This window comes from Leptopilina heterotoma, unplaced genomic scaffold (assembly GCF_015476425.1).
Source record: "Leptopilina heterotoma isolate Lh14 unplaced genomic scaffold, ASM1547642v1 Lhet_142, whole genome shotgun sequence".
NCBI classification, from domain to species: Eukaryota; Metazoa; Arthropoda; class Insecta; order Hymenoptera; family Figitidae; genus Leptopilina; species Leptopilina heterotoma.
The window spans coordinates 1014604-1031555 of NW_025110861.1; the positions used below are offsets into that span (position 1 = coordinate 1014604).

Here is a 16952-nt window from a genome sequence, read left to right on the forward strand (position 1 = left end):
TAAGAAAAAACAACAAGAAACATAAAATTGTTAATCAATCATAAAAGTATCCATTGAAAAAATAGTATTTTTGTCCTGAAAATAAAAACGGAAGAAATTGGTATTAGGAAAAGTATTTTATAAGAAAATTTTAAATAAAAAATTATTTATAATAAAAAAATACAGAACATTTATTTAAAAACAAATCCCATACAAAAAATACATATCATAGATATAACAGCACATTTTATGTACATAATAAATTTCATTATTAGAGAATAAATTCTCTTACTCTTTTTAAAGAGCATTTTCATTTAAGTAGAGTCTAACTCCACCCTTCTTTTTTAAGAAATCACTCACTTCGAAACAATCGTCAGCTAACTTAAAAAACCCGAATCGTCATAACGATTCTTCCAGACTGTATCTTTGAGATACGAGCCGATAGCCGGAGTTTCTAACATTGTTTCAATAATATCTTTAAAACCAAGTTGACTTGATATAACATATTTAAATTGTGCGTCATTCAAATGAGCCACCAGCATCCGCATGTTCTCTGTCATGGACTTGGTAATGATCTTCTCCAGACGATATCTTGAATTTAGAAAAAAAATGCATCATTTTATTTCATAGAAATTAAGTCAAAATTTTTTAAATATTTTTAAACCGCATATTAAGGTCAAACTATAATTGAATTCTCGTAGTTAAATTCTGATAAAAATTGATTTGAAAAAGAATTTTAGTTAAAATTTTAGAAAATAAGAAGAGAAGAAATTTTAGAAGTGTTAATTGATGTAAAAGTATAATAACATTTAAATACAAAAAAAATTATGAATTTGTTAGTTTCCTTAAAAATTAAAAGTTTTGAATAATAAAGAAAAAAAATTCAATTACCTTGATAACCAACCAAATTCTCCCCATAAAATCAATTATTTTAAGGATTTTTAATGAAATTCTTTTTCAAAATTCAATTATTTTGATATAAATATCAAAATTCTTCTCAAGAATTCAATTATTGTCAAAAATTTTAATTAAATTCTTGGCAAAATTTCAATTATTTAAACAAAATTTAATAAAATACTTTGCACGAATTCAATTATTTCTATAAATTTTAATGAATATCTCGTCAAGAATTCAATTATTTTTATAAATAGCAAAATTTTTCGCCAAAAATTCAATTATTTTAAAAAATTTAAATAAAATTCTTTGCAACATTTCAATTATTTTTAAAAGTTTTTCGCAATTCAATGTTTTTAAATATTTACTATTTTCATAAAATTTATCAACAGATTTAATTACAGAAAAATTTTTTTGATACAATTCTACGAAAAGATTCAATTATTTTCATAAATAATAAAAATTTCATTTACGAATTCAATTATTTTCATCGCAGAATTTCAAATATTTTTAATAAAATTTTAAATAAATTCCTTGAAAGATGCAATTATTATTGAAAAATTTTATTAAAACTTGAAAGAATTCAATTTTAAGAAACATTCAATTATTCAATAAAACAATAAAATTCGTTGCAATAATTCAAATATTTTCATAAATGACATTTAATTCGTCGCAGAAAATCAATTATTTTCAAAAATTGTTAAGTAATTTTGCAAAAGAATTCAATTATCTTGATAAACAACAAAATCGCATAAATTCTTCCCATAAAATTAATTATTCTAAGGAATTTTAATAAAATTCTTTTCCAAAATTCAATTATTTTGATAAATATCAAAATTCATCGCAAGAATTCAATTTTTCTTCTTCTTTTCTCGTCAAGAATTAAATTATCTTCATAAATAGGTAGGGAAATTCTTCTCAAGAATTAAATTATTGTCAAAAATTTTTTTTAAATACTTCTCAAGAAGTCAATTTTTTTCAAAAATTTTAATAAAATTGTTCTCATGAATTCAATTGTTTTCAAAAATTATTATTTAAATTCTTCTCCGGAATTGAATTATTTTTAAAAAAATTAATAAAATTCTTCATAAAGTTTTCAATTATTTTCAAAAATTGTTATAAAATTTTTTAATATAATAAATTTAATTAAAAATTGAATTAAATTCTTTTAAAAAAATTAAATATTTTCAAAAGTTGTTAATACAATTCTTCTGTTCAAAATTAAATTTTAAGAAACATTCAATAGTATTTATTTCTGTATTAAAATAATTAATTTCTCGTAGAATTAAATTATTATTTTTTGTACTTTTAACTAACAATTCTGTAGAATTAATTTTTTTTGAAAAAGTTAAATTGAATAATAATTGATGTTATTGATTGAAAGTAGAATTTTAGTTAAAAATTCTAGAAAATGTTAATTGAATTGAAATGATAGAAATAATTTTGAAGAAATTACAGTAAAAATATTCTTATAATAATAAAATAATGATTTTGTCAGTCGGTCATCTTTAATTATTATAAAACATGAAGATATCGATTGCTCCGAGTCGAAGACTCGGAGTGATCGATGTCTTCATGTTTTATAATTTTTTTATAAGTTGTTGGACTTCAAAGGGTTTAAATTTGAAATTTTTGAAAATCTTAATTCCAATGAAAAAAAATGATTAAATATTTATTTTAAATAAAACTATTGATGTTTTCGAAAAATTTTATTTTTGAAGAAATTTGTAAATAAATTTAATAAAACATTTTTTTTCGTATCTAATAATTTTTGTCGTGAATCAGAATATTCCTTAGGGTCAGGGAAAAATATAAGTCAAAGTTGTGTTTGGAAATCAGGAAAAAGTATTTTTTAATTTTCAGTCCCCTACTTCCACTAAAATACTTTTTAGGGGCACTGTGAAGCCTGAATTTATGAAAATAATAATTAATAATATAATATATAACAATTGAATGAGATTTCTCACCTTCTAACACAATCATTGATAATAGATGTTGTAAATCTATTGGACGTTACGAATTCCTTTAAATACTTGGTTTCCCCTTGATGGATACAATGATTGTAAACAGCATTCGCCCAGTCAACATGATGATTATAAGCTCTCGCGACAATCAGAGCTTGTGGAAAGTTCAAAAACTGACAAATCGCTTTATCAACCTCATCTTTATTTAAATTTAAAATGCAGGCAAACTGATGATTTTCTTGGACTACATAAAACAATGAAAGTTGCAAAGCCACTAACTCTGCCTGATGCGAGGAATGATTTGCCAAATTTAATTTATTGTCCTAAAAAGAATAAAATAAAAACCATTTTATTTCTTCATACTCAAGAAAAAGAAGAAAATAGTTCAATCATGTCCCTTCATTTGATTTTAATTTTCGAAAGAAAAATATTTTTAATAATAATAATAATAATAATCATAATAATATTTCGAACCTGTAAAAAATAGTGCGTAGCGAGAGTAAAGTTTAAGATGACCAATTGTAATCTCTTCTCTGTGATTTTGTCCCTCGTTAATTTCACTTCGATTGGAAAGGAGTTCTGAGACTTTAGATTCTCCTTTTTTGCTTCACTGACCAATTCGTCGATAACTTCTCGCCCTTCATTCTCCCAGGTGAGAGCGATTTCGTAATGTAGATGAAAGTGAAGTGCAATGATGTTCAACAATTCCTTATTCTCTGGACAATAACGCTTGACAAAGTCGAGAAGAGCCATTTTTAAACCCGGAACTTTGTCCAAGCCCTTTCCCAATAAAAATTCAAATTGATCGTGTTCTTTGAGTATTTTGAAAACGTAATTCATCTCAGTAAAACGTCCCACTCCGGTAACGAGACGCACCTGAAAAAATTAGGTACACAATTAATTATTTCTTCAAAAATAATTAAACTGATCGTTTTTTTTAATTTAATTAATAATCCTAATAATAATAAATAATTTAATTTAATTTAATTTAATCTAATTTCATTTCATCCCAAGTCTAATATTTTTGGTCCTAATTTAAATTTCCCTTTTTCGAAAGTATCTTAGTTAAAAAAAATTTCCACAAAATTCTATAAGACAAGACAAGTAACAATTTTTTAAAAAAACTCTTGTAAAATGTGAAGCTTAAATTCATGCCAAAAAATCAGATTTTTAGATTAACAAACAATAATTTCTTGAACTAAATATGCAATATCAAAAATTAAAATACAAACTTTAACAAAAATTTTCTTACCAATAAACTCCAGAGTTTTAAATTTTGTAAAGCATTAGCCAACTGTTGACATTTTCTCAAAACTGAAGCGATACCTTCCATATTACAGGAAGTAGTGAAACAGTCGTGAGATCTTATTAATAATTCAACAGCAATTTTTAGAGTTATCACTGTAAATAAACAAAATTTGCAACTTTCATTAGAATTTTTCTTTTTGGAAAAAAAATATTTATAAAAAATTGATTTTGTTAAATCTGGAAAATGTAAATTAAACTTTTTCTTAGGTACCATTTCGCTTTTCACCATTCGAATGTCCTAATAATTTACTGGCAATGTCGAGTAATTTCAATCCCAAAATTGAAGTATCTTTGGATAATTCGATCACAGAATGAAGACTAATATCGAGAGGGTAGCTCCAGACAGTTGAATCGTTATTTCCATCTGAAATTTTTTTTAGCTATTAATATTCATTTTTTAATGATTTTATTTTATTGTACAGAATATTAGATCATTGAACTTTTATATTTGATATTTACAGGTTTGCCATAAAAATTTAATTTTGATTTTCCCTGACTTTTCCCTAATTTCCAGACATTTTGACTTTTTCCCTGAATATAAAGAATATTCTGATTCAGTCTAAAAGTTATTAGATACTCAAAAAAATGTTCTTTCATATTTATTTACGAATTTCTTTAATTGTGAAATTATTCGAAAACAGCAATAACTTCTTTCTTAAATAAATGTTTAATAATTATTATTTTTTTCATAGGAAGTAAGATTTTCAAAAATTTGAAATTCAAACCTTTTGAAATTAAACAACTAATAAAAAAATTATGGTCATCATTTCAATTCAATTATTATTTTCTTCAATTTTTAACTAAAATTCATTTTTGTTAGAAAATTCTACAAGAATTCAATTATTTAATTACAAAAATAAATAATTTCTTCAATAATTGAATGTTTCTTAAAATTTAATTCTCATAAAGAATTTTATCGAGAAATTTTTAAATAATTGAATTCTTTTGACGAATTTTAATAAAATTTTTAAGAATAATTCCATTTTTCGAGGAATTTGATTAAAATTGTTTTAATTGGAATTTTGCGATGAGTTTTATTATTTATGAAAATAATGGAATTATTGTGAAGAAATTTATAAAAAAAATTTGCAACTAATTGAATTCCTGTGAAATTTTTATTATTTATAAAAATAATTTAATCTTTGCGTAGAATTTTATCAAAATTTTCTTTAAACTGAATTCTTTTAGAAAATTTTATTAAAATAGTATAGATATTGAAAATCATTGAATTGAGAAATTTTTTTCAAAATAATAGAAATTTTGCCATGAATTTTATAATGAAATTTCAGAAAATAATTGAATTTCGGAGATGAATTTTATTAATATTTATAAAGATAGTTGAAAGTTTGACATGAATTTTTTTTAATTTTTGTACATAATTTAATTTTTGCGAAAAATTGTATTACTTTTGAAAATAATTGAATTTCTGCAATTATTTGTAACTTCTCCGAAATTCAATTTTTTTTTTGTGTTTCTAACTAAAGATCTTCTACAAATCCACTATTTTTAATAATTAATTAAATATTTATATTAAAAATTTTAACTAATTTCAAAATAATTTTAATTGTTAAAATTTTTCAAAAATCAGATTTTTTTTAAATTTCTAATTAAATTCTTTCAAAATTTAAATTTTACAAAATTTCAAATTGAAACTTTTTGAAGTTTATCTATTTAAGAATATTGTAAAAGAAACTCTTTTAAAATTCAATTCATTTTGAAATATTTTAGTAAAATTATTAAAAAAAAAAAAAAAACAGGAGCTCATGCTCCTGTTTTTCCGAAACTTGTAAAAATTTTGTTAACATAATTGAAATTTAAATAACTGGTATAACGAAACGAGTTAATTTAAATTAATTTAATTTATGCATCGCACCTTCTACGACTCGTGTAATTGAAGCAACAATCTCTTCAGCCAAAAATTGAGCAACTTGACGACTTTCGATTTGATATGCACTTATTATATCCTTAGCGATTTCCAGAGTACGATCGTAATTACTTAAAACAACTTCCTGCAAGAGTCTCATCGGGTCATTGAGAATCAGTAAAGAATAATAACTTTTTCCCAAAGTTATAGATAATTTGTAACAAGTGACGATTCTCGTTCCGATAGCGACGCCGCTCTGTAGACTCTTCAACAATCTCGTCAATATCATCAAACAATCCGACTCCTCTTGATTAACTGCAGTCGTTGATTCGCTAGCTTCGTGAGTGCCGCTCAAGTTTACTGTCCAAAATAATAATAAAATATTATTTTTAGTAAAAAACCGTTCATTTAATTAATTAAAATTTAACTGACTCAACAGTATTTAATTTAAGTAGCAAATTAATATCTAATTTTCGAAAAAATGTTATTTTAATTCAAATAAGAATAAATAAACAAAAAAATTTATTTAATTCAAATAAGAATATAAATATAAAAAATATTACAAGAAGATGATGATGGCAATCTGGTGAGTCCTCTGTTTCTCAAAATTCCAAGTCTTTGCTTTGTATTTCCTGATTCGGATATTAACATTTTTTGCTGAATTGTTAATTGATGGGGCAAAATCTCCCCCTCGGCTAAACTTAAACACAGCATCAAGATTTGTACGTCCTGGAAAAAATAAAACGTTTTTATATTAATATCTTTTTCATAATTTAAAAAAATGAAAATAACGGTACAAAAAATTTTAATAAACTACTAGATTTTGAAAAAAAATTTATTTTAACTAATTCAAAAGCAAAAAGTTAGTTACTAACTGAAATTAGCAATAACTTTTATTAAATTTACAAATTACATAAATTATAATTTTTTATTCAAAATAATTATGTTTTTTTAATTTTTGTTATTATTTTATCTTCAAAACACTAAATTAGTATTTTAAATTAAAATTGAAATCAAAATATTTGAAAAGAAAAATTATTTTAAAAAAAGGAAATAAAAAAAAAGACAAAAATATTTAACTTCAAACAAAACAATAATTTAAATTTTAGTTGATGAAAATCGACTAATAAAAATTACGTACTTTATGTTTGTAGTTAAAAATTGCACTTATTCTAAGTGCTCTATCCAATTTTCCAGCGTCTAATAATTTATTAATCAACGCTTCTAGAGCGGCCTTTTCCTGAGGATCATTGAGAATACAAGTGATTTGCAAATTATTCAATTCAGACAGGAGTTCAGTTTTCAGTTTCCGAAAAAGTTCACTTTCACTCTTAATCTCAATATTTTCGGGACCGGCTAGAATGCAGGATTTCCACATAGCCATTTCCGCTTTATCACAAGTTTGACAATCATCGGAATTTTCCTTGAGAATCTCTAAAGCCAATTTTAGAATTTCAAACCTAAGAAAGAAAAAATCAATTATCTAAAGTAGAATAAATTATAATTTATAAATTTTTTAATAATAGGTAACTTAATTGGAAATTACCTTTCCTTACTAGACTGAATTTTTTCGGCATGTTCCACAAAAAATTCGGCCGCTTTTTCATAACAAACTTTATGCAATTTAAAATCGGCGGAACATTTTTTCCAAAAGTTTGATTCAATCACGCCCATTTGTTTCTTGAATTCACTTCGATACTGTTGGATTAAAAAGTTAAAAAAAAGTTAATTAAAAAATTGGTTAAAAATTACGAAATTTTAACGAAATAATTAAATAATCAAATCACAAAATTAAACGTAATCAGGGTGACCGCTTTTTTCATAAAAAAAAATTCCCGATCATAAATTATTTTTCCGGGGCATAAAGAAAAATACACAAAAATTATTTTCAAGATTTCAATTCAATTATTTTCTAGAAATTGTAATTAAAATTCTTCTCTAAATTCAAGAATTTTTAATATTTTTTTGGGAAAATTCCTTAAAAATTCAATTATTTCAAAAAAAAAATGCACCTAAAACTGAAAATTTTTCAATTAAATATTCCTTTTTTTAAAATATAACTAATTTCAAAAAAACGTAAAGAAAACTGTTTGAAAAAACTAACTTATTCAGAATTTTTAATAAAAATTTTTTAAAATTCAATTTTTCTAAATTCTATTATAAAATATAACATTTTTAATAACATTTTATATTAATTTTTGTAATTTCTGTAACTTTTTATAATTTTTAATCTGAAATAATTTAATTTTTCTTAGAATTTTATTAAAATTTTTTAAAATAGTTTAATTGTTTTGAAGAATTTTATGAAAATTTTGTGAAACTAATTAAACTCTTTCAAAGAATTCTTTCAAGAAATTTTATTAAAATTATATTAAAAAATAATTTAATTCCTGTGAAGAATTTTATTATATGTATGAAAATAATTGAATTGTTTTAAAGAATTTTATTATAAAGTTGAATTTTTTTAAATTTTGTATCTGAAATTATTCAACAATTGAAGATAATTTTTAAAAGTAAAAAATTTTGTTATAATACAAAATTATAATAAATTAAATTGACAGTTTTCCTAAATATTCATATATTATTTATAAAAATGAAAAGCGCAACTTTTATAAAATTCAATTATTTTTTAAATTCTTAAATAAAATTATTCGCAAAATTTTTTAAAATAAATTCATTTTCAAATTTAACAAGTTTTTTTATTTAAAAAAAAAACACCGTAATAGAAAAATTCAAAATTCCCGGTCAACAAAATATTTCCTTGTCATTTTCCAGTTTTATATAGGTTTCCCGGTCTAGCGGTCACTCTTTTAATAATTTAACTGTTTGATGGAAATTTAAATATTTGATAGAATTTCATTTTACCTGTGCAAGAATTATTTTCGACGGTTTCAAATTTGCTACTTTTGACAATTCTAAGGCACTTGTATAATTTTCTTTCTCCAACAATTCATTGATACACCTTTCAATTTCATTATTAAAAATTTGCTCATTATCAACAATGTCAAAAAATAGAAAATTAAATGCAACGTCCGTTTTTATCAAAATTTTCATAATTTCCAATAGTGAATAAAAATTTGGAGCATTAACTGAAAAATAATTTGAGAAATTATGAAGATCTATTAATTTTCATTTTGATGAAATTAATAAAATTAAATTTAAAATGCTTAAATAATAAAAGTGAATAAAAATATTTTTTATAGTCACCTGTTAAATTCTTGAAAAAATCACAACTCGTCAAAATTTCTAAAAATTTTATCTGTAAACATTTACTTTGAAAACATTTTCCCAAAGCTGTTATAAGGCATTTGACTACCACTGTTTCGATCCAGTAAATGTTATCTAAATACGATTCGTCAGTTTTCCAGTCCATCATTTTCTAACAAAAAATTTATTATTACTTCTTTTTTTATTTACTTTTAATTATTTATTTAATTTACTTTAATTATTTCTTTCATATAATTTTAATTATTACTTAATTTTCATTTGACTGAAAATTGTAACTGAATAAAAACTCACATTACACTTGAGTGTAGAACAACTGGAAATAAAATTCGTTAAAATCGTCTGGCATTTTTCGAAATCTCCCAAGCATATGCACTCAACCAAAAATTCGGAAAAAAGTCTTAATGGATTGTCCTGTAATTATTAAGAAACAATTATTTCAAGGTAATACAAAATAAAAATATTATTTAAAGAAAGTACTAAAAAAATAATTATAAATAATTCCGTAAGAAAGAATTGCAATTTATTTAAATTATTAAAAAAAAATTAACTTACAGGCATGAAAATCGTCAGACCCTTATTAAAAGTACTGATATAGTTGTGATAAACTAAATTATTAAAAAGCTCCATAACATTATCCGCCGACCAAACTTGATCTTCTAAAGGATCTTTCGAGTTCAGAAAAAATTCTGAATCTTCCACAGACACTAGGAGCCAAAAATAACAATGTGTTGCAGCAGAGGATGGCTAACAAAAGAAAGTACAATTAATAGTTTAAAATTTGGATCTAGAGACATTTTTCTTACAATTTTAGTACTAAAATTTGATTAGATTAGATAAATTTGTATTAATAAAGTTAAATTTAGCAACTGAATTTTTATTTAAAACAAGATGAATACTTGATCCCTAATTCCCTTGAAAAAAATTCAATTGGGGTTCAAATATAAAAACAAAAAATTTTAAACAATAATTTATTTACAACCCAGAAGTTTTACTGACATTTCCCTGACTTTACTAAAAAAAGTAGGAAACTTTCTTCAATATTTTGATTTTTTAAAAAGTTAAATAACTTTGGCTAATATTAACGAAAAGTGTTCAATAAGTGCTTAAAAGATGCGTTTTGTAGCGCGCTACAAAACTAAGCATTTTATAAAAATACGATTTTTGGATCCCTGAGGTCAAGAAAAGTAAAAAAAAAGGTGAAAAATCGAATTTGAAAATTTCCACGAGGTAGCAAAATTAAATAAATGAATAAAGTGCATAAAATAATAATTACTTCGTAACAGGAAGCCAAAACCGTAAGAATCGGAGATTTTAAAGTTCGAGAAGCCTTTAATAAAGCTTTCGGTGGATCTTGACTCTGATGACATTTCAAAACAATTTGCCACAAGTCATTATTAAATAAACGAACTCCCAAATTCGTAATTGAACTTTCAGTAAACGTAGAATGCGCTTTTGCTGAATGACATATTTCCGAACTTGGAGAACTTGATTCTGGTGAAGTCTATTAAGGACAAAAATTATATTTTTAGACACAAAATGCAAATTAAATTCAGATACATTTTTATTTTGTAGATAGGAAAGTATTCGTACTTGTTTAACTCCAATTTTATTGTAGAGAGACTGTCTGGAGTCTCGAGTCTTTACTTTAGAATCCTCTCCTATAGAATTTGAACTCAACAGATAAGGATTGTTTAATGATAATATTAAATGCTCCCGAAGATTCGGATTTTTAAACAGTACAATCTTCTCTAAAATCTGAAATTAATATTAATATCTCCATTAAATAATTTTAAAACCTTACTGATAATAATTAAAATTAATAATAATATATTATATTATTCGTAGTTATTAAGAATCTACTTTTATTTTTCCGTAACGATTCAAGTTTTCTCAAAAATATTGTTTATGTTTCTTTTTCTTTTAATTCAGTTTTAGTTTAATTTTAGTTTTAGATTTTTTTTAGTGCGGACAATATTTAAAAAAAAATTTCTACAGTTTGCTATAATTACGAAAGAAAAAATAATGCCTGAAGTAAATATTATTATTTTTTTAAAATATAAAATATTTTTTTTAAATATAAAATATTATTTTTTTAAAATATAAAAAATTACTTTTTTAAAATAATATTTGTGACCTTACCTGCTCGGAAGGATAAGAAAATATTTGACCTACTAAAATATACTCGAACCACATATCATTAGATGCTAAAAATTCAAGAAATAAAGTTGGGATAGTTGCGTTGTGCGCTCTTGCGAATCGCACGATAATATCCCACGTTTTTAAAGCTGATAAAAATTCTCGTGGCTCTTTAATTAAATTAGTTATCAGTGACAAATTAAAACTGCGCTCCAAATGAGATAATACTGTTATTAAGTCTTCTTGATCTTTATACACCACAGACTCCAATAAATTTCCTGAAAAAGAAAACAAAAAATTTAAATGAATAAATTAATAGTAAAGAAAATAAAATTCTCAATAATTGCTTATTAAAAGGAAGAATAACAAAATTTAAAGTTTTTAAAACGACAGGCCATCGAAATAAAGAACAATGAGAAAAAGGAAAAATTTAATAAAAAAACCATTTTTTAAAAGATAATAGATTTCTTAATTACATGTGCATATAATTGAAAATGTTCAAAATAATTGAAATTTAAGTACAATTTTGTTGAAAATAATTGAATTTCTTAAAAAAAATTATCGGATTAAAAAAATTAAAACTATTTTTAAACATTTTTTAAAAGATAATAGATTTTTCAATTACAAGTACAAATAATTGAAAATTTTCAAAATAATTTAAATTTGAGTACAATTTTTTGAAAATAATTGAAGAATTTTATTAACAAATTTTAAAAATTATTGATGTCTGAAAACTTTTAATATCAAATCTTTAAAAAATTAGATTTTTTTAAAATATTCTAAATTATAATTAGAATTTTTGGAAATACTTATGCAATTGAAAATATTGAAAATAATTGAATTGTAAAACATTATAATATAAAGAAAGCTTAAGAATTAGTCGTTTAACAAATTTTTTAAATATAATTTTATGAAGCTAGATTTTCATTAATTTTCGTTTTAAAATCTTCATTTGAAGACTTTTCATTAAAATATTTAAGAATTCGATTATTATCAAAATTTGCAATTACAATTCTTCGAAATTTTATTTTTAAAAATTTTAATGAAATACTATAAAAATTGAATAAAATTTTACAAACTTTCAATTATTTAAAATAATAGATTTTTTAATTGCAAAGAATTTAAAAAATTTCCCAATAATTGAAATTTAATAAAAATTTTTTGGAAAATAAATTGAATTTTTTAAAATAGTTTTTGTAAAACAAAAAAATAATCAAGTTTTTGAAGAATTTCAATTTCAAATATGAAAATACATGATTTCTTTAAATTTCGAATGGTAACTCTAAAGAAGTATATTTTTTTAATTTACTTTTTTGAAAATAATTGAATAAAAATTGTGCTAAAAAATTTCAAGAATTAGACTTTTCAAAATATTGTAAGGTATTTTTTCGAAAATAATCGAATTATAAAAATTATACTTAAAAAATTTCAAGAATTTCACAATTTCACAATTTAAAAAACTAATAATTTTTTTGAAGAATTTGAAATAAAAATTGAAAAGTGATTATTTTCTCTAAAATTTTAGAAAAACTTAGATTTTGTAAAAATTTTCATGTAATTATAATTTATAGATTATGAATTCGAATTTTCGGAGATATGCAATTAAAAATAGTAAATAATCAAATTTTAAAAAATTAATTAAGCTCTTTTAAAAAATATTTTAAATTATAATTTTTTAAGCTAATTTTCATTTATTTATTTTTAAGTAAATGTATTAAAAAATTAAAATTTACAAAAATTGAATTCAAACTTAACAAAATTAAATTTGTTCATAAAAAATGATTATTTTTTAAATATAAATTTCCAAAAGTTAATTTTTGTCAAGATTATTTTATAAAAGTCAAAGGAGAAACAATCTTTTCTTCTTCCACCGAATTTTTTCTATACTCAATAGTTTTAGAGTTAATAAAACATTGAAATTAGCTCTACTTTTAATATATTAATCAAAATTTAAAAAATCCATAACTGAAGAATTTGGCCAAATGCCAAATTCTGATAAAAAAAATAAAAAAATACTTAAACGCCTTTTTTTTCTACTAAATGAATAAAAAATACTTTTTTCCAAATTTAATATGTTTAGAAATTTTAATTCAAAAAAAATTTTTAAATTTGAAGTAAAATCGCCTAAGTATAAATTAAAAAATTAATGTTGATAAATACCAATAGAGAAATTTAATTTATTCTCCACAAAAGCAGCAACTGTTACATGAAGCCTCAAATTATCAGAATCAACACCCAATAACTCAATAAAAGATATACAACTGCTGATAATGTCCAGTTCATTTAAATGCCTCAATGCAAAAATATGTGCCGAGAGAGAAACTTGCGACTTCCTGAAATAAAATTGCAAAACATTAGAAAATTAAAAAAGTACGAATTAAGAAAAAACAATTTTTCTAATTTAAATTAAATTTACATTTTAGAAGAGATGTTGCATGAAGATTTTTTACCCAAACGATAAAGAACATTATACGCCATATTTGGTCTCGATTCCTTCAAATAATTAATATACGTTAATTTCTCTTTATGTCCATATTTATGTGTTAAATATCCATTGGAAAAATTTGGCATCGATTCATTTTTTTGCCGCCATTTAAAAACTCGTTTCGAATGAAAATTCTCATAACCCTCCAAAAGTTGATACATCGTTACATTTACTTGCGACAAATTTTCATCAATTTCCGCTTTTAAATATGGAAAACGATCTAAAATATTGGACAATATTTCTCTAGGCACTGTTAAATGTCCAATTTTAAGCTCGTCTCGTTTTGAAAAAATATTTTTTAACAATTCTCCCTCTGTTAAATTATCAACGACACTCGTTTCAATATTTTTCTTCAAGTGTTGCAATAAAATTAACATAAAGGCTATTATGTAATTCGATTTTAAAAATTCGAGAGAATCTTGAGAAATGTGGGAAATTGTTTCGAGAATTCCTTGTTCTAAAATTTCGTACGTTTCATTATTTTCTTCGCACATTTCTCGTAGGGAGTGAAATAATTTTTGACTGTTTAATTCCGTGGAATCTTGATTAAAATTTCTCGAATATTTCACAGCGTCAATTTTGTTGAAAAACTCTGATCTATCAATATTAGACGATTCCTTTGATAATATTTCGTGAAATTCCGAAGGCGTTTTTAAACTGCTAAATAGTCTATTCAAAATTAATTTAAAATCCGTTTTCTCTTTATTTGCGAATACTCCAAACCTGAAAGAAAAAAAATTCAGTTTCATCGAATGCTACTTTTAAATTTTTATTTAATAAATATTTAATAAATATTTCATTTAATTAATATTTAATATTTAATTTTTTATTTAAAAATTTTTTTTAGTAATTTTTATTAATCTTTTTGAAAATTACCTGCAAAAATGATTAAGAGTCATTTGAATGACTGGTGTAATTGCATTTGAATTTTCAATCGAGGAAATCATTTTTTCGGTTATTTTTAGATTTTCAAAGTTCTGTTCCAGTTCATCTTTGTCGTCAATTTCTTTTATATCACATTCATAGTTAATACTGATCCAATTGTTTATTAATTTAATTTTATTATTCATTAGTAAATAGTTCCAAACTGCGTCATTAGATAATTTTCGTCCAATTTTCGCATTGAAACTCTCAAAATATAATTCAACGTAAATACATTTTTTAATGTCCGGAGACAAATTAATCACATCTTCCAAACTTTTGTGGGATATCAGCTCACCGTCGAGTCTAATCGTTAATTTTTTTTAAATTAATGAATAAATTAATTAAATTAAAGAAATAAATTTATTTATTTGACAATTTGTCACAAATATTTACTTATGATTCTTCTCATGTTCCTCTATCCAATTTATCATCTCCAAAGCCTCAAACTGTTCTTCCTCGAAGCCATTAATAATTATTAAATGATGAGCCAGGTAATTTCTTAAAGTCGGCTCTCTGCATTTTAAGCAAACTGTGCAAATAAACTCGGACGGATTTTTCCCCTTAAAGAAAAATATTACAGTTGGATTTTTCCGAAATTTTCGTTTAATAATTTTAATAAATTAATAATAATTTATTTTAATTAATTATTAAGTTTCGATTAAAATAAAATGATTTGAAAACATATCTCTAATATATAATGTCTAAAAATATAGAAATAAAAAAATAAATGACGAATTAAATTATAGTTTATAAATTATTATAATAAATATATATTCAAATAAATTTTTACAATTTTCTCCAAAAGATTCAAATTCAAACATTTTTGAATGTTTATTTAATTTAAATTTAATTTCCAAAATTAAGTGGATGCTGACAATTGATTGTCAGTTTCAACTTCATACGAAAATAAATCTGAAACTGTCACCCAGAAATAGAGAAAATAGGCGAGAAAATTTAAAAAAGTTAAAAAGGTGACCTGTAAATTGGAAGAAAATAAAAAATAGTTAAAATTCTTGTTGATAGAGAAATAAAAAAGAAACTTGCCACATTCTTTAGAATATGAGAAGCCTTGTGAACTTGTCGCTTGTTGAGCAGCTCATTTATCCAAATGTCGACCTCGCTGGAAAAATAGGACTTGGCCTCGTCGTGGGAACATCCTCTTCTGTGGGTGAGAAACTTATAGGCCAGATTTATATGCAAACCCTTCGCGGAAGCTTCTCTAACGACTTCCCTATCTCCCGAGGCTCGCCATCCTGACCAAACTCCAGCCAATTCCCCAGTCAAGGACTCGACCGGAACTCCACCAACGATTACTTCTTCCATCCTTGCACTTCATCCGACTCGTTTGCAATTATTACTCCTCGCGAATTTTCAACCACTTTCCTCTTTCCTTTGTCTATTGCATTAAATATAGTTTTGCATAGACTCAATGATAATAATTTGACGTCTTCATGCTTATCGTCTACAAGTCACTGTCACTGACTGACCTACTTGCAAATGCTTGCAATTCACAAAACAATCGAGTGGAGTGATATTGTTAGGAATTCTCTTTTTTCTTTGATACTTTGATTGACGACATAAGCGGAAAAGAGTACTTTGCGATTAGTCATACACCAAAGCTCATAGACAGAAAAAGATAATACAAGGAAAGAAGATAAAAAAATGTCGGGAAATTAATTTCAAATATATTAATAAAAATACCAAGTGGGAGTTATTTTCTCTTATGGATAATTGAAGAGAGAAATGGTCATTTTTTTATTTTACCAAAATGACAGATCATTGTCTCTTCTCTTTTGTGAAAGAGAAAACAGCTGATTTGTTGTTTATTCTTTTTATACATTCCAAGGGAACTCTAGAGTGACGAGTCGAAAGGTTTGATTTTAATGTAAAAGAAATGTGTAGTGTATGTTAAATATTCATTAAGTAACGTTTATTTTAATTAAAATGTGTATTTTTTTCTTTTCTTTATTACTTATTGTAAGTGATTGTAAGATTGTTTTTACTGCAAGCAGGAAAATAAATAAAAAAATGTAAATCAGTGTTGCCAACGGAGTGAAGTACTAAACGCATGCGCAATGTGAGATAATTTCAGGGCAGGTAAATAATGGTGCGTCTACAATAAAGTTGAGTCCACAATAGCACTCTTGAACGGAACGTAAACGTAACGTTT

General features: G+C 23.6%; 1 protein-coding gene across 1 annotated transcript; it reads right to left on the minus strand.

Annotated features, from left to right (window-relative positions):
• Positions 1-142: 142 nt before the first annotated feature.
• On the minus strand, positions 143-16800 carry LOC122498177 (spatacsin). Its single transcript, XM_043605801.1, has 22 exons — positions 16755-16800; positions 15827-16282; positions 15176-15342; positions 14735-15085; positions 13790-14581; positions 13534-13706; positions 11377-11651; positions 10828-10992; positions 10511-10738; positions 9790-9981; positions 9529-9648; positions 9217-9388; positions 8875-9098; positions 7556-7707; positions 7151-7469; positions 6573-6738; positions 6019-6369; positions 4357-4509; positions 4090-4238; positions 3312-3713; positions 2841-3160; positions 143-570 (listed from the first exon to the last, which is right to left on the minus strand). The coding sequence occupies exons 2-22, from the start codon at positions 16103-16105 to the stop codon at positions 357-359; spliced, it is 5364 nt and encodes a 1787-aa protein (XP_043461736.1). The 5' UTR covers positions 16106-16282; positions 16755-16800; the 3' UTR covers positions 143-356.
• Positions 16801-16952: the final 152 nt, after the last annotated feature.